We start from the raw sequence: 17,014 nt of genomic DNA on the forward strand, positions 1-17,014 counted from the left end.
GAAGGAAGGTTGGGCAATCCTACTTCTGTAGTGATACTGCCTCGGAAACCCAAGGAGAGGTCGCTATGAGTCGGGGCCGACTTGACGGCACATAACAACAACAACAACAACCTCTTTGTCAAAGATCACCTGTCCATATGTATGTGGCTTTACTTCTGGGTACTCAGTTCTGTTCCATTGGTCTATGTGTCTCTGTAATTGAACCAGTACAAGACCATTTTGACTACTGTGGTTGTATAGTAAGTTTTGAGATTGGGGAGTGTGAGACCTTCTTCTTTGTTCTTCTTCTTTATTAGTGGTTTACTTATCTAAGATCTTTTTCCTTCCTGCATGAAGCTGGCAATTAGTTTTTTTCATATGTTTAAAGAATGATGGTAGAATCTGGATCAGGATTGCATTATGGCTATACATTGCTTTGGGTAGTATTGCCATTTCCACAATGTTAAATCATTTTATCCGTGAGTATGACATATTCTTCCATTTATGTAGGTCTCTTGTTTTCTTGTAGTAATGTTTTATAGTTTTCTTTGTATAGATCTTATATATCTCTGGTTAGGTTTATCACTGAGTTCTTCATCTTTTGAATGGCTATTGTAAATGGTAATTATTTCCTTTTCAGAGTTCTTTTTGTTTGTGTAGAGGAATCTGACTGATTTTCTATGTTGATCTTGTACCCTGCTCCTTTGCTGAATCTTTCTGTTAGTACCAGTGATTTTCTTGTTGAGTCCCTAAGACTTTCTATGTATAAGATAATATGATCTGCAAATAGAGATGGTGTTACTTCTTCTTTGCCAGTTTGGATGCCTTTTATTTCCTGTTCTTGCCTTATTGCTCTGGCTAGGGCTTCCAATACAATACTGAACAGGAGTATTGTTAAAGGATACCCTTGTCTGGTTTCCATTGGCAAGGGGAATGTTTTCAATTTCTCTCCATTGAGAATAATATTGGCTGCTGGTTTTGTGTATATGTCCTTAATTATGTCAAGGAATTTCCTTTCTATTCATATTTTGCTGAGTGTTTTTACCAAAAACAGGTGCTAGACTTTGTCAGATGCCTTTTCTGCATTAATTGATATGATCGTTTTGTTATTTTCATTTGTTTTATTCATGTGGTTGATTATGTGGATTGTTTTTCTAATGTTAAACCATCCTTGCATAACTCATATGAATCCCACTTGGTCATGATACATTGTTTTTTTATATGTTGTTGGAGTCTATTGGCTAGAATTTTTTGAGAATTTTTGTGTCAATGTTCATGAGGGATTGATTTATAATTTTTTTAAAGTGATCTCCTTGCCTGGTTTTGGTTTCAAGATTATGCTTGCTTCAGAGAATGAGGTTAAGAATATTCCATCATTTTCCATGTTCTGGAATAGTTTGAGTAAAATTATGTCATCTGTTCTCTGAATGACTGATAAATTCACCAGTGAAGCTCTCTGGGCCAGGACATTTTTTTTTTTTTTTTTTAATGGCTTGTTCAATTTCATCTTTAGCAATGGGTCTGTTCAAACTTTCTATCTTAGATTGTGATAGTTAGGGTTGGTAGTATGTTTCTAGAAATTTTTCCATTTCTTCTAGGCTTTTAAATTTTTTTGGAGTATGGTTCCTCATGTTGTATTGTTTTTATGTGCCATTGAGTCAGACCTGACTCACAGCAACCCCTCCTTGGCTTTCTGAGGCGGTATCACTACGGAAGTAGATTGCCCAACCTCCCTTCTGAGGAGTGGCTGGTGGGTTTGAACTGCCAGCCTTCTAGTTAGCAGTCAAGTGCCTTAGGCACTATGCTACCAGAGCTGCTTCTTCATAGTATTCTGTTATTATCTTTTTGATTTCAATAAGTTCTGTTGTGACATCACCTCTTTCATTTCTTATTCTTTTTTTTTTTTCTTTTTTGCATCTTCTCCTTTTCCTCTGTTAAATTTGCCAGTGGTTTGTCAATTTTAATAATTCTTTCAAAGAATCAACTTTTAATCAGGTTGATTCTTTCTATTGATTTTTTTATTTTCTCATTCATTTATTTCTGCTCAAAGTTTTATTATTTCCTTTCTTCTTGTGATGGTAGGCTTTTTTTGTTGTTTGTTTTCTAATTGTTAGACTTGTTGGGTTAAGGTGTTCATTTCAGCTTTTTCTTCTTTTTGGATGTGTGTGTTTATTGCTATAAATTGTTCTGTGAGCACTGTTTTTGTGATGTCTTAAAGATTTTGGTATCTTGTGTTTTCATTTTCATTTGATTCAAGGAATTTTTTTTATTTCTTCTATTATCTAGTAGTTTTTGAAGCAGGGTGTTTTTTCAGTTTCCATGTATTTGATTTTTTTTTTTTCCCCTTGATCTTCCTGTTGTTGATTTCTAATTTTATAGAATTGTGAGCTGAGATGATGCTTTGTATTTCAATGATCTTTAAATTATTGACATTTCCTTTGTGGCTGAACACACATGCTCTGTTATGGAGAATGTTCCATATGCATTGAAAATAATGTACATTCTGCTATTGTTGGGTGGAGTGTTATATGTACATCTATGTGGTCTAGCTGGCTGATTGTATTGTTTAGATCCTCTGTATCTTTGCTGAATTTCTGTCTAGTTTTTCTGTCCTTTGTTGAAAGTGGTGTATTAAAGTCTCTTATAATTATTGTGTAGTTATATACATTTATTTCAATTCTGTTAAAGTTTGATTCGTATGTATTGGGATTCTTTCATTAAGCATATAGTCATTTATTATGTTTTTGTCTTCTTGTAGCATTGACCCTTTAATCATTATATAATATCCTTTCTTTTCTCTTGCTGGTTTTTGCCTTGAAGTTTATTTTATCATAAATTTATATTGCCACTCCCGCTTTTTGTTTGTTGTTTGTTTGCCATTTGTTGATAAATGTTTTTCCATCTTTTGTTGTTTTGCTTATTTTCTCCTCTGTGTCTAAGGTGTGTCTCTTGTAGACACATGTCTTTCATGATATTAGGGAAGTTGTCTTCCAATAATTCTTCAGCTGTTTTCTCTTTTCTTTTTTTTTTTTTTTTTGTCTTTTCCTGTTTTGGAACTTGATCTCACATAAATTAGTCCTCTTGATGGTGTCTGACATAATTCTTAGACTTTCTTAAGTATTTATTTATTTTTTTTCTGTTAATTCCTTTAACAGATTAGTATTGAGAGATTTATTGTCAATCTCACTAATTCTGTGTTCAACTGATTCAATTCCATTCCTTTGCCCTTCCAAAGCATTATTTCTTTCTGAAATTTTAATATTAATTTTCTGGATTTCTATATGCTGTTTTTGCATGCTTTCTAATTTTCCATTTATTTTATCAATTTGTTCTTGTATATATATTTTTAATTCTTCTAGAGTTTGGTCTGTGTTTTACTTGATTTTTCCAGTTGTTTCCTCAAACTTTCTCTCAACTCATTGAAGGAACTTAAACATAATTCTTTTGAATTCCTTTTAAAATATTTCCAATAGCATTTCTTCCTCTGGAAGATTTTCTGGCCCTGTATTTTGGTCACTTGTTTGAGCCATCATGGCTTGTTTTTTTGCATGTGATTTCAAATTGTTTGTTCTCTTTGAAACATGGTAGTGTTGTAATAATTTGTTGATTGTGTTTTAGTTTGCATCACCACATTTTTGTTGTTGTTGTTGTTGTTTTGTTTTCTTTTATTATATCTGTGCAACATGGCTGGCATGTTACTCTAGTTCCTAGTTTTGCAGCAGTAGACTACTCACCACCCATTTCTGGTTGGATTGGGTAGCAGGTGGGAGTATGGGTGTGAGTCTATAATCACTAACTATGCAGAGCAGCTGAGGGAAGGGTAAGTGGATATTGGCCACTGTTTATCTTTGATCCAGTGGTGCTGGAGTGGGTGGTGGCACTCACCAAGTGGGTGTGGCAGCAAGTGTAGTGATTATAGCTGGGTTGGGTCACTGACTATCAACTGCTGGGGAAATAAAGAAAGAAAAATAAGAGGAAGGAAAAAAGAGAAAAGAAAAAGAAAGGGGGGGGGAGAGAAAGGAGATTTAAAAAGTTTTAAAAAAATGAGAAAAAAGGGAAGAAAATAAACAAATATGTCACAGTACTAACCCAAGCTTTAACCACCAAACACAGAATTGGTGAAAATGTGGCACTCACTTCAGGGGAATATGCACTATTGAATATGGAGGGTCAGTGGCAATGCTATTGAACACAGAGATGGTGTGGGGCTAGGCACTTGCTCAGGTGGGTCAAAAAAAAAAAGAAATGAAAAAAAGGAGAAAATATTACAGGGAAGTGGAAAAAGAAAAAAGAACACAAACAATGGAGGGGAAAGAGGGAAGATCTGAGAGGAAGGGAAAAAACAAAAAGGAAAAGAGAGGGGGAAAAAAATGGTGCAAGTATTAACCACCAAATACAACTGTGGCAGGAATGCACAGCTCACTCTGGGAGAGTGTGTACTGCCATCCATGGAGAGGTGGGAGAGAGTGCTGCAGACCACAGGTGGGGGTGGGCACCCACTCTGCAGGATCAAAAAGAAAAAGAGGGGGTGAAGACCAAGAAAAAAAAAAAAAAAAAAAACAATCTCACTGCTGTCGAGTTGATTAACTCATAGTAACCCCTTCTTGGGTTTCTGAGGTGGTATCTCTATGGAAGCAGATTGCCCCATCTTCCTTCTGAGGAGCAGCTGGTCAGTTTGAACCTCCAGCTTTCTGGTTAGCAGTCAAATGCCTTAGGAACTAAAGAGGAATTTAAAACAAAAAAAGAAGAGTAAAACAAGGGGGAGAAGAAAGAACTAAGAAGAAAGAAAAAAGAAAGTAAGTAAAAAGCAGTACAATACTGGCAATAGTGCCAGGCACCAAACAATGGAATGCTGTGCTGGCTCCATGGGAGTGCTGACCTCTGACCAGGGAGGGGCAGGGATGGGTGCTGATAACCATGTGGCCAGTGGGGAGCAACTCCTGCTCTTTGTGAGCCAAAAAGAAAAAGGGTAAGGGAAGAGGAAGAAAAATTAAAAAAAGGAAAAATGAAAAAGAAGTGGGGGAAGATGGAAGACATGAGCAGAAAGATAAAGGGGGGAAAAAAAGCGCAAAAGAAAAAGTGATAGAGCACTGGCAGTGAGGGAAATTTGACAAGCTGCCATGTGGGTAGGAGAGGATAGAGCCATGCCTCTGGTCATTGCGAGGTTGTCCAAGGTAAGGAGATAGGTCACATCTCTCTGCTTGCCTGATCACCAATGTGTGTGCTGGTGCTGTCCTGGACAAGTGGAGCTGGTTATCTGATTACCATTCAGATGAAAACGTTGCTTATAATAAGTCAAAATGGCCGTGCTGTGCTGTCAGTTTACCTATCCCAGTTCACTGTTTTCATTCAGTCTCTTTCATTGGTATTTGATCTACTTTATCATTTCTTTTGAAGCTCTGGGATTCAGAATTATCATCTGCAGCTCTTTCCTTTGTTTTGTCAAGTATGTGTTGTGGAGGATTTGAATAGGGTATCTGCCTAATCTTTCATCTTGGATCCTCCTCTACTATATTGCTTTTTAAATTGAAGGAAGGTATATTATAGTGCAAAAAGGAGTGGTATGGTATCTAATATCTTGTACCTAATGCCTTCTCCCAGGGACCCAGTTGCATGAAGCTAACCAGCAGCTGCAGTTTGAAAATAATGCAGAAGACCTAAAGCGTTGGCTGGAGGAGGCAGAATTGCAGGCTGCCTCTGAGGATTATGGAAAAGGCCTGGCAGATGTCCAGAATCTACTCAGGAAACATGGCCTCCTGGAGTCAGCTGTGGCTGCTCATCAGGTTTGTTGCTAGCTTTTTGACCAATTGTGAGAAACTGGTATATAAGCTCTGAACAGATTTATAAGAAATAATGCCAAGAGAGCAAGGGACCAAATATAAAAATTCTGTTTTGCTAGTTGGTCAACTTCTTATTTCCAATATCTCCTCTGATGCAGCCTTTCTCTTTGGTATTCTATGTCTTTTACTAGAACCTGATGGCTGATGTAAGACTTTATTGACTCTTCTAAACATAACATTGTTCTCTCACTCCAGAGATCTGGATTATATATATAGTCTTATAACATACTAATTATATGATCTTTAGTAGGTCATTTCACCTTTTGGGTGAATACAAGTTTTGGATAAAATTATCTCTTCCTGTTCTGATTTTCTGTGATTCAAAGCTAGAAAATATCTTGAAGTCTCTTATTGTTTTAGTTAAAAAACTAAAGCTCAGAGATGTAAAGTGACCTCCCCATTGCCATAGAGAATATCAACAGCAGTTCCAGGATTATTATATAGATACCAAGGCTGCTATATTCAGGGCTCTTCTTCTCACTCCCCACCAGACTTTTGTTTAAATAAAATTATTTAGTAAATTTCTAGAGCATGGATACTGCATGGGAGTTTCTGGAGAATCCAGTGGAAATCTAATTCCAGCTGATTCAGTTTCTCATTCCAAGAATTCTGGTTTGGATTTGAAAATGAGTATGCTGTTCACTACAAGATACCACATCAATCTTGTTAAAATAAGCATTTATAGTGTCTTCTCATTGGTTACTCAGGGTTAAGCAAGGAAAAAGGAAAATACTGCATAGCCTACAGAAAACAAAAGAAAAGCCACACATAATTTAGGATAGCTCAATGAGCGTTAAATAAAATAAAAGACTGGAGGTAGGACAACCGTACTAAAAGGCTGTGTAGACTACATGGAGGAACAGATTTTTGAAGGTGAGAAAAGATAAGACTGGAGAAAAGTAAACAAAGAAACAAAAATTTATCTTGAGGAAGAGGAACAGGAGGAACAGCATGTATAAACACTTAAGAAATAGAAATACCTGACCCAATCTAGGAATATTAAGGCAGTCATTCACCAGGAATTAGTTTTCCTTGTGAGGATGGAGGTCAATATATAATACTTCCAAAGAAATTTTTTGATATAGAAAGTTAAAGTTGGGAAAGATTTTCAATATCTTCTAGTTCAAATTCTTTCTATAGGTGAGGAAACTAAGAACAAAACAGGTGAAAGACCTTTCTCAATATTACATGGGAATTGAGTGACATCCAAAAGCATAATCCAGGTCTTCTATTTCTTTAGCCACTTCATCAGTGGTTTCCAAAGATCATTGTGGATCCATGATGATGACAATGATGATGTTTAAAAATAACTATTGGCTACTCAGAGACTTTTAATGCCCCCCCCCACCACTGTGGGCTTTGTTTCTTCTTCTTTTTTTTTAATGCATTTTATTGAAATATAATTTATGTACTGTGAAATACACAAAACTAAAGTGACATGGGTCGATGCATTTTTTTTTTTTTTTTCCATGTTCCCTTCCTTCCCCTCTCACTCCTGGTAACCAACAAAGAAAGCTTCTCTGTATATAGAAACCTTTCCTTGACTTTTTACAATAGTGAACTAACACTATATTGTCCTGTGATTGACTTATTTCAGTCAGCATAATGTCCTCCAAGTTCATCCATGTTATGCAGTGTTTTGCAGATTCTACATTATTCCTTAGTGTTGCATAGTATTCCATTGTGTGAACGTACCACAGTTTGGTTATCCATTCTTCTGTTGATGGGCATGTAGGTTGTCCATCTTTCTGCTATTGTGAATAGTGCTGTGATGAACATGGGTATTCATTTATCTGTTTTTGTCTGGGCTCTCACATCTTTAGGATATATACCTAGTAATGAGATTGCTGGGTCAAATGGTATTTCTAATTCCAGCTTTTTAAGGACTCGCCATACTGTTTTCGATAGTGGTTGTATCATTTTACAATCTTACCAGCAGTGTATGAGAGTTTCAATCTCTCCACATCCCCACCAGCATTTGTTATTTTCTGAACCTTGTCATCAGTACTGGGATGAGATGGTATCTTGTTGTTTTGATTTGCATCTCTCTGATGACCAATGATCCCAAGCATCTTTTCAAGCATTTGCTGGCCACCTGAATATCCTCCTTGGTGAAGTGTCTATTCATGTCTTCTGCCCATTTTTTAATTGGATTGTTCATCTTTTTGTTGTTGAGGTGTTGGAGTTTTCTATAAATTTTAGAGACAAGTGTCCCTTGTCAAATATGTAATTATCAACAGACATGAATTTGTTGCTGTCATTTTGTTATGTGTTTTTTTGATTTGTTGATTTAATTGTTCCATATAATTTTCTGTGTTGAGTCGTTTTGTTTATGAATCATGTTATCACTTCCTTCATTGCTATTGTTTTAGTATTTGCTAAATATTTGTGCTGGCCTTGCCTTCTTTTTTATTTTGATGTGAAGGTTTATCATTTTTCTTTGAGGTTATGCTGTGATTTATAATTTTCTTTCCAAGTTTAGAACAGTCAGTTCTATCTTGCAGTTGTCTTGACTTCCCTACGATTTAGAAGTTCTGTAACTACACAGTTTTTTCCCTCTTTTTGGTTTGTAGTTGTCCTTATTTGCCAACTGATGTCTCTGGTTCCCTGTTCACAATCTTGTAGGCTTATTTACTTTGGATATTTCCATAATTGGGTTGGTTTCTGGGTTATGTCATCATGTGTGTTAATGGTCAGTTGTTGTTTGCTATTATTGGTTCTCTGTCCAAAGGAATCTCTTTAGCATCTCTTGAAAGGTTGGTCTGGTTTTAACAAATTCTCTTAATTTCTGCTTATCTGGAAATGTCCTAATTTCACCATCATATTTGAAGGACAATTTTGCTCAGTATATAATTCTTTGTTGGAAATTTTTCTCTTTCATGGTTTTATACATACCACCCCATTTTCTTCTTGCTTGCATGGTTTCTGTCAAGAAATCTGAGCTTAGGCTTATTTGTTGCCCCTTGTAGGTAACTTTTCGTTTTTCCCATGCTGCTTTCAGGATCTTTTCTTTGTCTTTGTCTTTGGTGAGTTTGATGATGATATATATTGGTGATTTTCTTTTGGGATCTATCCTATTTGGGGTACATTGGATTTCTTGAATACATATATTCTCATCTTTCATCATACCAGGAAAATTCTCTTCCAACAAATCTTTGACAAATTTTTTCTGTGGTTTTATTTGTCTCTTCTTGTTCTCTAATCCAATGACACGTAGGTTATTCCTTTTGATAGTATCCTACATGAACCTTAGGCTTTCTTCATTTTATTTTGATCTTTTTTCTGATTGATCCTTTTCCAAAGAAGTGTTGAGGTATTTGTCTTCAATATCACTAATTCTGTCTTCCATTGATTTAATTCTACTCCTTTGCACATTCAGTGTGTTATCTACTTCTGAAGATTTACTATTAATCTTCTGGATTTTTGTCTGTAGATTTTGTATCATTTCTAATTTTCCATTTATTTTGTCATTTTGTTCTTGTATTTTCTTTCAAGATTGTTTTAGGGTTTTCTCTGTGTTTTCCTCCATTTTTTTCAGTGTTTTCCTTGATCTGTTTCTGAATTCATTGAAGGTACATAATATAATTCTTTTGAATTCTTTATCAGAGAGTTCTAATGCTGCATCTTCTTCAGGGATGTGTTTTGGGTCTGTGTCCTTGTTTCTCCTGTTTTGTCTTGCTTCTTTGTGTGGACTGTGATGCTCTGTTGTCTCTGAAGCATTGTGACATTTTTCTGCTTATATTTAATTTGTGATTGTATGTTTGAGTGACTTGCCCATGATTTTCATTTTCTTTGTATGTTATCTACATAAGCAGGGTACTGTGTTTTGCTTCTCTATTCGCTAGTTGGCAGCACTTATTCTCACCACCTGTCTCCTTTCCCATTGTCTGCCTCCCATATGTCCCTGCCATCCTTGGCAAATGGAGCCTATTCTTAGGTCCCTGGAATCTGAATGAGAATGCTGTCACTTTAAAATCCAAAATAGCTGCTGTTTTAAACATTCAAAATGGCTGCACCTTCAGTCACTTTAAAGATCCAAAATGGCCACCACTTGTAAACAATCAAAATGGCTGTGCCCTCTGGGCAGCCAAAAGTCTGCAGCTCAGGTTGTCTCCCTCCTTGCTATTTCCCTTCCTAGTCATAGGCCACGAGAGCAGTCTTCACTGCAGCCCTTGGCAACCAGGGCTGATCTTTAGGTCAATTCTCAGGTCCTAACACCACTTGGAAGTATTCCAGCTGTTGGTCCTGTCAGAGTAGCTGACAGTCCACTGATCCAACCATCTCTGTACTCACTGTTTCATTCAGGTTTTTCCACCAGTTGGTGCCTAATCCACTTCTGTATACTTCCTGTTAAAGCTCAGGGTTCCAGGATTGTTTTTGTATCTCTGTCAATTGGATTATTTTCTTTGTTGAAGGGGGTCTGTGTAGCTTGTCTGGCTATTCCACCATCTTACCAGAAGTGTGACTTAATTTTTTTATGTAGCTTTTCTTTTTTTAAGAAGTAAGTATGTGTTCATAAGTTATTGATAGTCATTGCTTTGTTCCAAACTGAAGAGACATAGATAAAACTCTAAACAGGTTGAGTCCTGGATAGCAGAGTAGAATAAGTAAAACCAGTGTTTGCTGTTATCCTTACCCTTGACTAATTCTCATATGTACAATTCAGTCCTTCCTCTCACCCCACCAACCAACCAACAAACAAAACAAATAGACACACAAAAATCCTGAGTATTTTGTTTCTGCCAGTAATGGTTGATTAATGAAGATAGAATGTGTTTCTTGCATCTATTTTACCACACAGACAGGCAACCAACGTTTTATTTCTAGGAATATCCTTCAAAATCCTGTTTCTATAGTCTTCTTTTCTCTAATATTGTTCAAACAGGGACCATGGTTTTCTCAAGTTCACACAAGAAGTTATTGGCCAAGGCTGTGCTTTTTCATTTCTGTCAAGGTTCTGACATTTTCTGAAATTTATTTTCTTAAAATCATGTTTCATCTCATGGATACTGTCTTGCTATACAATAAACTTAAGCTTTGTTCTTATTGTTATGTGCCATTGAGTCAGACCTGACTCACAGCGACCCCTCCTTGGGTTTCTGAGGCAGTATCACTACTGAAGTAGATTGCCCCATCTTCCTTCTGACTTAAGCTTTAGAAGTTACCATTTTATTTACATTTGTAGTTAATTTTAAAGAGAGTGATAGAGAATAGAAACGGAACTGACGTAGCAAAAGTCTCCCTTTGTTTTCCTTAGAGCCATGATTTATCAACACTTCCAAAAAGTTAAGCCTCTGCAGTTCTGATTTCTCCAATTTTCTTGGAGCATCCTATATATTCTGTCCTTTTTGAAATGTCATTTGAAAACTACTGTCTCATAAATTGCTCTTAGCTTGATGGGGGTACTTTAGTGACTTACGTTAGTAACTCCTTTGATTCTTTTCCACTAATATAGTTAAAAGTTCTAGGAGCTCTGGTAGCCTAGTGCCTAAGGCACTTGACTGCTAACCAGAAGGCTGGCAGTTCAAACCCACTAGCCACTCCTCGGAAGGAAGATGAGGCAATCTACTTCCCTAGTGATACTGCCTTGGAAACCCAAGGAGGGGTCGCTATGAGTTGGGGCAGACTCAACGGCACATAACAACAACAACAACAATTAGAAGTTTTAACATGGCCCGTATGAATATTGATTCTCCTTGTGCTTCTCCCTCAGATTCCAATATCTTCCTCTTTATACCCTTATATTTCTCCCTCAGGATCAAGTGGACACCCTCACAGACCTGGCTGCATATTTTGAAGAAACAGGTCATCCTGATGCTGGGGACATCCGGGCAAGGCAGGAATCCTTAGTGTCCCGGTATGAAGCCATGAAAGAGCCACTGGCCACCCGGAAAAAGAAACTCATCGACCTCCTTCGCTTACACCAGATCTGCAGAGATACTGAGGATGAAGAGGCCTGGATCCAAGAGACAGAACCCTCAGCAGCTTCCACCTACCTTGGTTAGTAAAACTCGAGCTGGCTGTGCCACAAGGAAAGGACCAAAGTACAGATTGAAAGAGAGATTTGGGATACAGTGAGGAGGTGGAAAGTTTGTTCTCAGTTCTTTTCCTTCTGGCTCATGAAACCTTGTCCAATATTCCATAGGAAGATTTTCTAAAAATAATTCATACTGAGGAATCCATCTACAACAACCAGACACAAACGGAACAATGATTTCCAGGTCTCTGGAAAGAGCTAAAGTGCTCACCTTTTGGCTGTACCTTAAGTTATTGTGAAGGTCCTTGGCTAAGCAGTTACAGTTGGTGTTTCAATATCAAGTGTTTTTGTCTAGGCTGTTGGTGCTCCCCTTCTTGGTTTATTGTCTTTGATCTCCCTTTTGAATGAGCTATTGCAGAGATAAAAGGGGTGAAGTAGCAGACAAAGTACCTCTTGTCCTTTCCTTGGAGGCTATCAGTTTGCCAGTGTCGGTGCTGGACACTTGCATTGAAATACAGGAAAAACTGAACACATATAGAGTGGAAATTTTGTACTAAGAGTATGTAGGATGGACAAAACAACGAAGACAATGGTGAGGTTAGTCTGGGAATACTTCCTGAAAGAGAAATCTGAGGCTTCCTTGAAGGGTGGGAGGAATGATCTTGGGCAGAGAATTTCTGGAGAGTCAATTTGAATGGAAAGTATAGGAAAGAAAAATTTGAAGAGATGAGTGGTGACACATGGATGTGAGACAGGGAGGATGAAGTAGACAGCAGTAATTGAGAATATTGGAAGATATAGGAAATTCACAATAGGTAGAATTTATCATGTGTTTGTTAATGTTAAGGAAAAAGTGAGACATTTGTTATTTATAATATTTACAAAGGAGCTCTGGTAGTGCTGTGTCTAAGGCCTCTGACTGTTAACCAGAAGGTTGGTGGTTCAAAACCACCAGCCACTCCACGGAAGGAAGATGGAGCAATCTACTTCCATAAAGATTTGCCACCACAGAAACCCAATGGGGTTAGCTATGAATCAGAACCAACTCAATGACAGTGAGTTAATAATTACAAAGGAAACTTCAAGTCAGGTCATAGTGTGCCCTTATCATGGTGAGAAAACTTACATGTAAGGGATTTAAGAACTTTCTTAAGACTGTAGAAAGTAAGTAGTAGATCCTGCTTTCAACACTATGAAAAGTAGTTGCATGATATTAAGAATTTGAGCTCAGGAGTTTCCTTCTCACATATTTTCAAAGAAAATAGTGCTTTCTTCATTATCATTTGTACAATAATGAATTGAATTTTCTTAGTATGAAAAGACAAAGGCAAGAACAAAACTGAGTATAGTTATTTCTGACTATATAAATTTCAGAAAACCCACTCACTGATTAGAACTTCAAATGCAAGAATTTGTAAGTCTAAGAATTCTAATAAAATGAGATAAATTTATCACTTTCCATGCACTGAGATAATCTCCTAAATTGAGATCTTTTTCCTCTATAGGTAAGGACCTGGTTTCCTCCAAGAATCTCCTAAATAGGCATCAAGTTATCCTGGCTGACATTGCCGCACATGAACCCCACATTCAAGTGATAACAGACAGGGGAAACAAAATGGTAGAGGAAGGTATGTATGATTCAGACTGGGTTGGTCAAATCATCACTATTCTGGACCTCTGTGAAGAAGTTTGCAAATTCATGCAGTTTTGAGGGAATTTGAAGATATCCATCTTCCCACCCAATGTAGAAATTCCCTTTGTACATTTCTAAGAGCTGGATGTACATCTTTATTTTTATATTCCAATAATAGGTATCTCCCTATCTCATAAGGTAGTCCTGTCTATCTTTTGCAAATACAAAATTATTAAAAATAAAATATACTTTACAATAGGCATAAATATACTCCTCTGTAGAAGAATTCAGAAGCTAAGCTACAAAGCCCCATAAAATAAATCCGGTCCTTTTCTATTTGTTCACTTCCAGATCTGTGAAGACAACACTGAGATTCCCAATAGCTCTTTTGTTGTGATGTTAAACACTACTGTTTCCTTAAGTTTCTCTATTTATATTGTGTCGATGCCTTTCTTTCTCTTGGTCTCCCATCTTCAGAAACTCTTGCTATTTAAATATGATATTCAGGACTGAACATCACAGGCTAAGTGTGGTATAGGCAATTCTGATTTCATTTATTAACAGAATAATAAATTGCTGCCAGCTAATAGTCAGTTTTTGAAAGTGTAGGTTAACATTCAGACAGCTGAGCAAAAGTCAAATCCCAACTGAAAAATTCAAGCAAGAAAAAAGGTCTCTGCTTCTGGGAAATCAGCCATTAAAATCCTATGGAATACATTTCTACTCTGACACGTATGGTGTCACTATGACTCAAAATTTACAGCATTTTTTTTAATATTACTATAGAGACTTATCTTACTATTTTAAAATTTTCTTTGAAATCTCCAAATATAATTTTAGATCTGTTCTATTTTTCCTTTCAGTTTGATCAACTTTTGTTTCATGTATCTTGAAACTTGCCTATTTGGTGCATACACTTTTAGAATTGCTATGTCTTCTTGTCAAATTGAAATCTTTAATTTTATGGAAAGCACTTCTTTGGTCCTGTTCCTTGTTCTGAAATCTACTTACTGAGATTTCCATACTACTCCATTCTTTCTTATACACAGTCTCAGAAACCCAAGGAGGGGTCGCTATGAGTCGGATCCGACTTGACAGCAGTGAATAGATATATTTAAAGTGGATTTCTTATAGACATCATATAGTTAGGTCTTGCTTTTATTTAAGGAGCCCTCGTGGTTCAGTGGTTAAAGCACTCCACTGTTAACCAAATGGTTGTTGGTTTGAACCAATCAGCTGCTCCATGGGAGAAAGTTGTGGCAGTCTACCTCTGTAAAGATTTACAGCCTTGAAAACCTTATGTGACAGTTCTACTCTGTCCTATAGGGCCACTATGAATCACAATGGATTCAATGGCAGTGGGTTGAGAACTTTTTGTTCCTTTTATTTGATCCTATCCAGCAATTTTTCCCTTTTAATTAAAGTGTTTACAGCATTTACACTTAATGCAATAATCAATATGGTTAAAATTAAATTTAGTATTTTGCTTTTTATTGTCTCTTTGTTCTTCACATTTTCCTTCTTTTAAAATTTGGATATGGATTTTTGGACTTGGAGTGTTGGATTATAATTCCATTTTATCTCCATATCATTTTATTAACTATGGCTCTATATATGTGTGTGTGCATGTGTGTGTGTTTGTTCTATGGCAGTTATTATCCACTTGTGGTTTGAGGACTTTTTGAGGTTCCTGAAATATTTTCAAGAGTAACACAAAGTTAAAGCTATTTTTATAATAGTGATAAGACACCATTTGCTTTCCTCACATTCATTCTTTCATGAGTCTACAGTGAAGTTTATTAGAGACTAAATGAGGTGTGACAATGTTATTTCTCTGATGGCTTACGGACTGTATATTTGTTTGTGTATATATGTATATATTTGCTTTAAAAATTCCTATTTCAATATTTGATATTACAGCTAAAAATAGATATAACCCAAATAAGCAAAAGCTTTTGGGACCCTCAGTAATTTTCAAAATTATAAAAGGAAACTGAGAGCAAAATGTTTGAGAACATTTACCCACTTGAATTGGAGAAAATCAATGTAGTCAGAGTAGTACTGCTGTGTCTGAGTAGAGTAGCCTTTATCACCTGGTCTTGCTTTTCCTGCTTTTACTAAAAGGATTAGAGTATGGTGGACATTAATGAGAGTGACACTCTCCTTTTCTATGATTGCTTCACAGGACACTTTGCTGCAGAAGATGTGGCATCCAGAGTGAAGAGTTTGAATGAGAATATGAAGTCTCTACAGACTCGAGCTGCTAGGCGGAAGAATGACCTAGAGGCCAATGTCCAGTTTCAGCAATACCTGGCTGACCTGCATGAAGCAGAAGCATGGATTAGAGAGAAGGAGCCTGTTGTTAATAATACTAACTATGGGGCTGATGAAGAAGCAGCTGGGGTAAGATGGGGATGGATACTGTCTCATCAATACCATTGAGATGTTCATTGTCTCATCAAATGGCACCAATTTAGTAATACAGGGTTTCCTTGGATTATGGGGAAATTATAAATTCTGCTAGATTACTTGTAGTTTCTAGAATGATTATCTTTGTTGTTCTTCTTCTGCAATATCCTGAGAGGTGACAGAGATCCCAAGAAATATACCACATTTTTCTAATCTCACAGATATAACAAACTTTCTTAGAGATTATCTAAATCCAAAAAGGTGTGACTAGAGACCCATGACTGTATTGGTTCAATCCTAAACTTCTCATAGTGACCTTAGGCTTTCATAAATCAACCAGAGTCTTAAGGCATAAGCACATTAATTTATTGAAATAATGTCAGTCAGATATGTTGGGGAAAGAAGAAAATCAAAGGTCATCCTTGCTCTTTATAACAATTTCTTTGCTTTGTTCATTAGGAATAAAGGGAAGCTGGTATAATATTTTACAAATTTTTAGCACTAGAAATAATTTACATTGGCATTTAAATTTATGCTAGTGTTTCCTCCTACATATTATCAGCAGCATCCTTTTTCAGCTATGATATGTCTTGATAAAACACTGTTGTAATTTTGAGTTCATTTTGATTTCTGAAAATACATTGAAATTCATTTATTAACTCCTATTTTCTTGATACTTTCAAAGTTAGGTTTAAAAATAACTTTATATTGGATAGAATGTGGCTCTTGTAATTTAGACAAAAATTAGAATATCTCAAATAAGAGTAGTTGAAGCATGCCCCAGAGGTTTTTGGTGTTTCCTATTGTATTTTGTCTGATAATCTTCCCATTGACAAATCTAGGCTCTTCTAAAGAAGCATGAGGCCTTCCTAGTGGATCTCAATGCATTTGGAAACAGTATGCAAGCTCTACGGGATCAGGCAGAGGCCTGCCAGGTAAGGAGGCATGACAGGAATCTACATTTCCAACCACAAGGAAAAGGAATTATTTTTATCATGGACTCCTATTTCCTACAACCCAGGAAACAATTGTGAAGAAAACACTAAGATCTATGATCTTTATAGGTATGAATTGTAGCATCTTTGCAGTCTCTACATTATAAAGATATAGTCCAAAAGAAGTTTTCATATATATATATATATATATATGTTGTTGTTGTTGTTATATGCTGTCGAG

At 36.4% G+C, this 17,014-nt stretch overlaps 1 protein-coding gene across 1 annotated transcript in view; it reads left to right on the plus strand.

The window, feature by feature from the left end:
- SPTA1 (spectrin alpha, erythrocytic 1) overlaps positions 1 to 17,014 on the plus strand; it is a 100,845-nt gene that overhangs the window by 24,389 nt on the left and 59,442 nt on the right. The window contains exons 16-20 of the mRNA XM_042781896.1: positions 5,581 to 5,762; positions 11,576 to 11,819; positions 13,302 to 13,424; positions 15,615 to 15,832; positions 16,681 to 16,773. Coding sequence (XP_042637830.1) covers positions 5,581 to 5,762; positions 11,576 to 11,819; positions 13,302 to 13,424; positions 15,615 to 15,832; positions 16,681 to 16,773 — 860 coding nt within the window. The remainder of the gene's footprint in view (positions 1 to 5,580; positions 5,763 to 11,575; positions 11,820 to 13,301; positions 13,425 to 15,614; positions 15,833 to 16,680; positions 16,774 to 17,014) is intronic.

This window comes from Orycteropus afer, unplaced genomic scaffold (assembly GCF_000298275.1).
Source record: "Orycteropus afer afer isolate SDZICR_OR568_19922 unplaced genomic scaffold, OryAfe1.0 scaffold00193, whole genome shotgun sequence".
NCBI lineage: Eukaryota > Metazoa > Chordata > Mammalia > Tubulidentata > Orycteropodidae > Orycteropus > Orycteropus afer.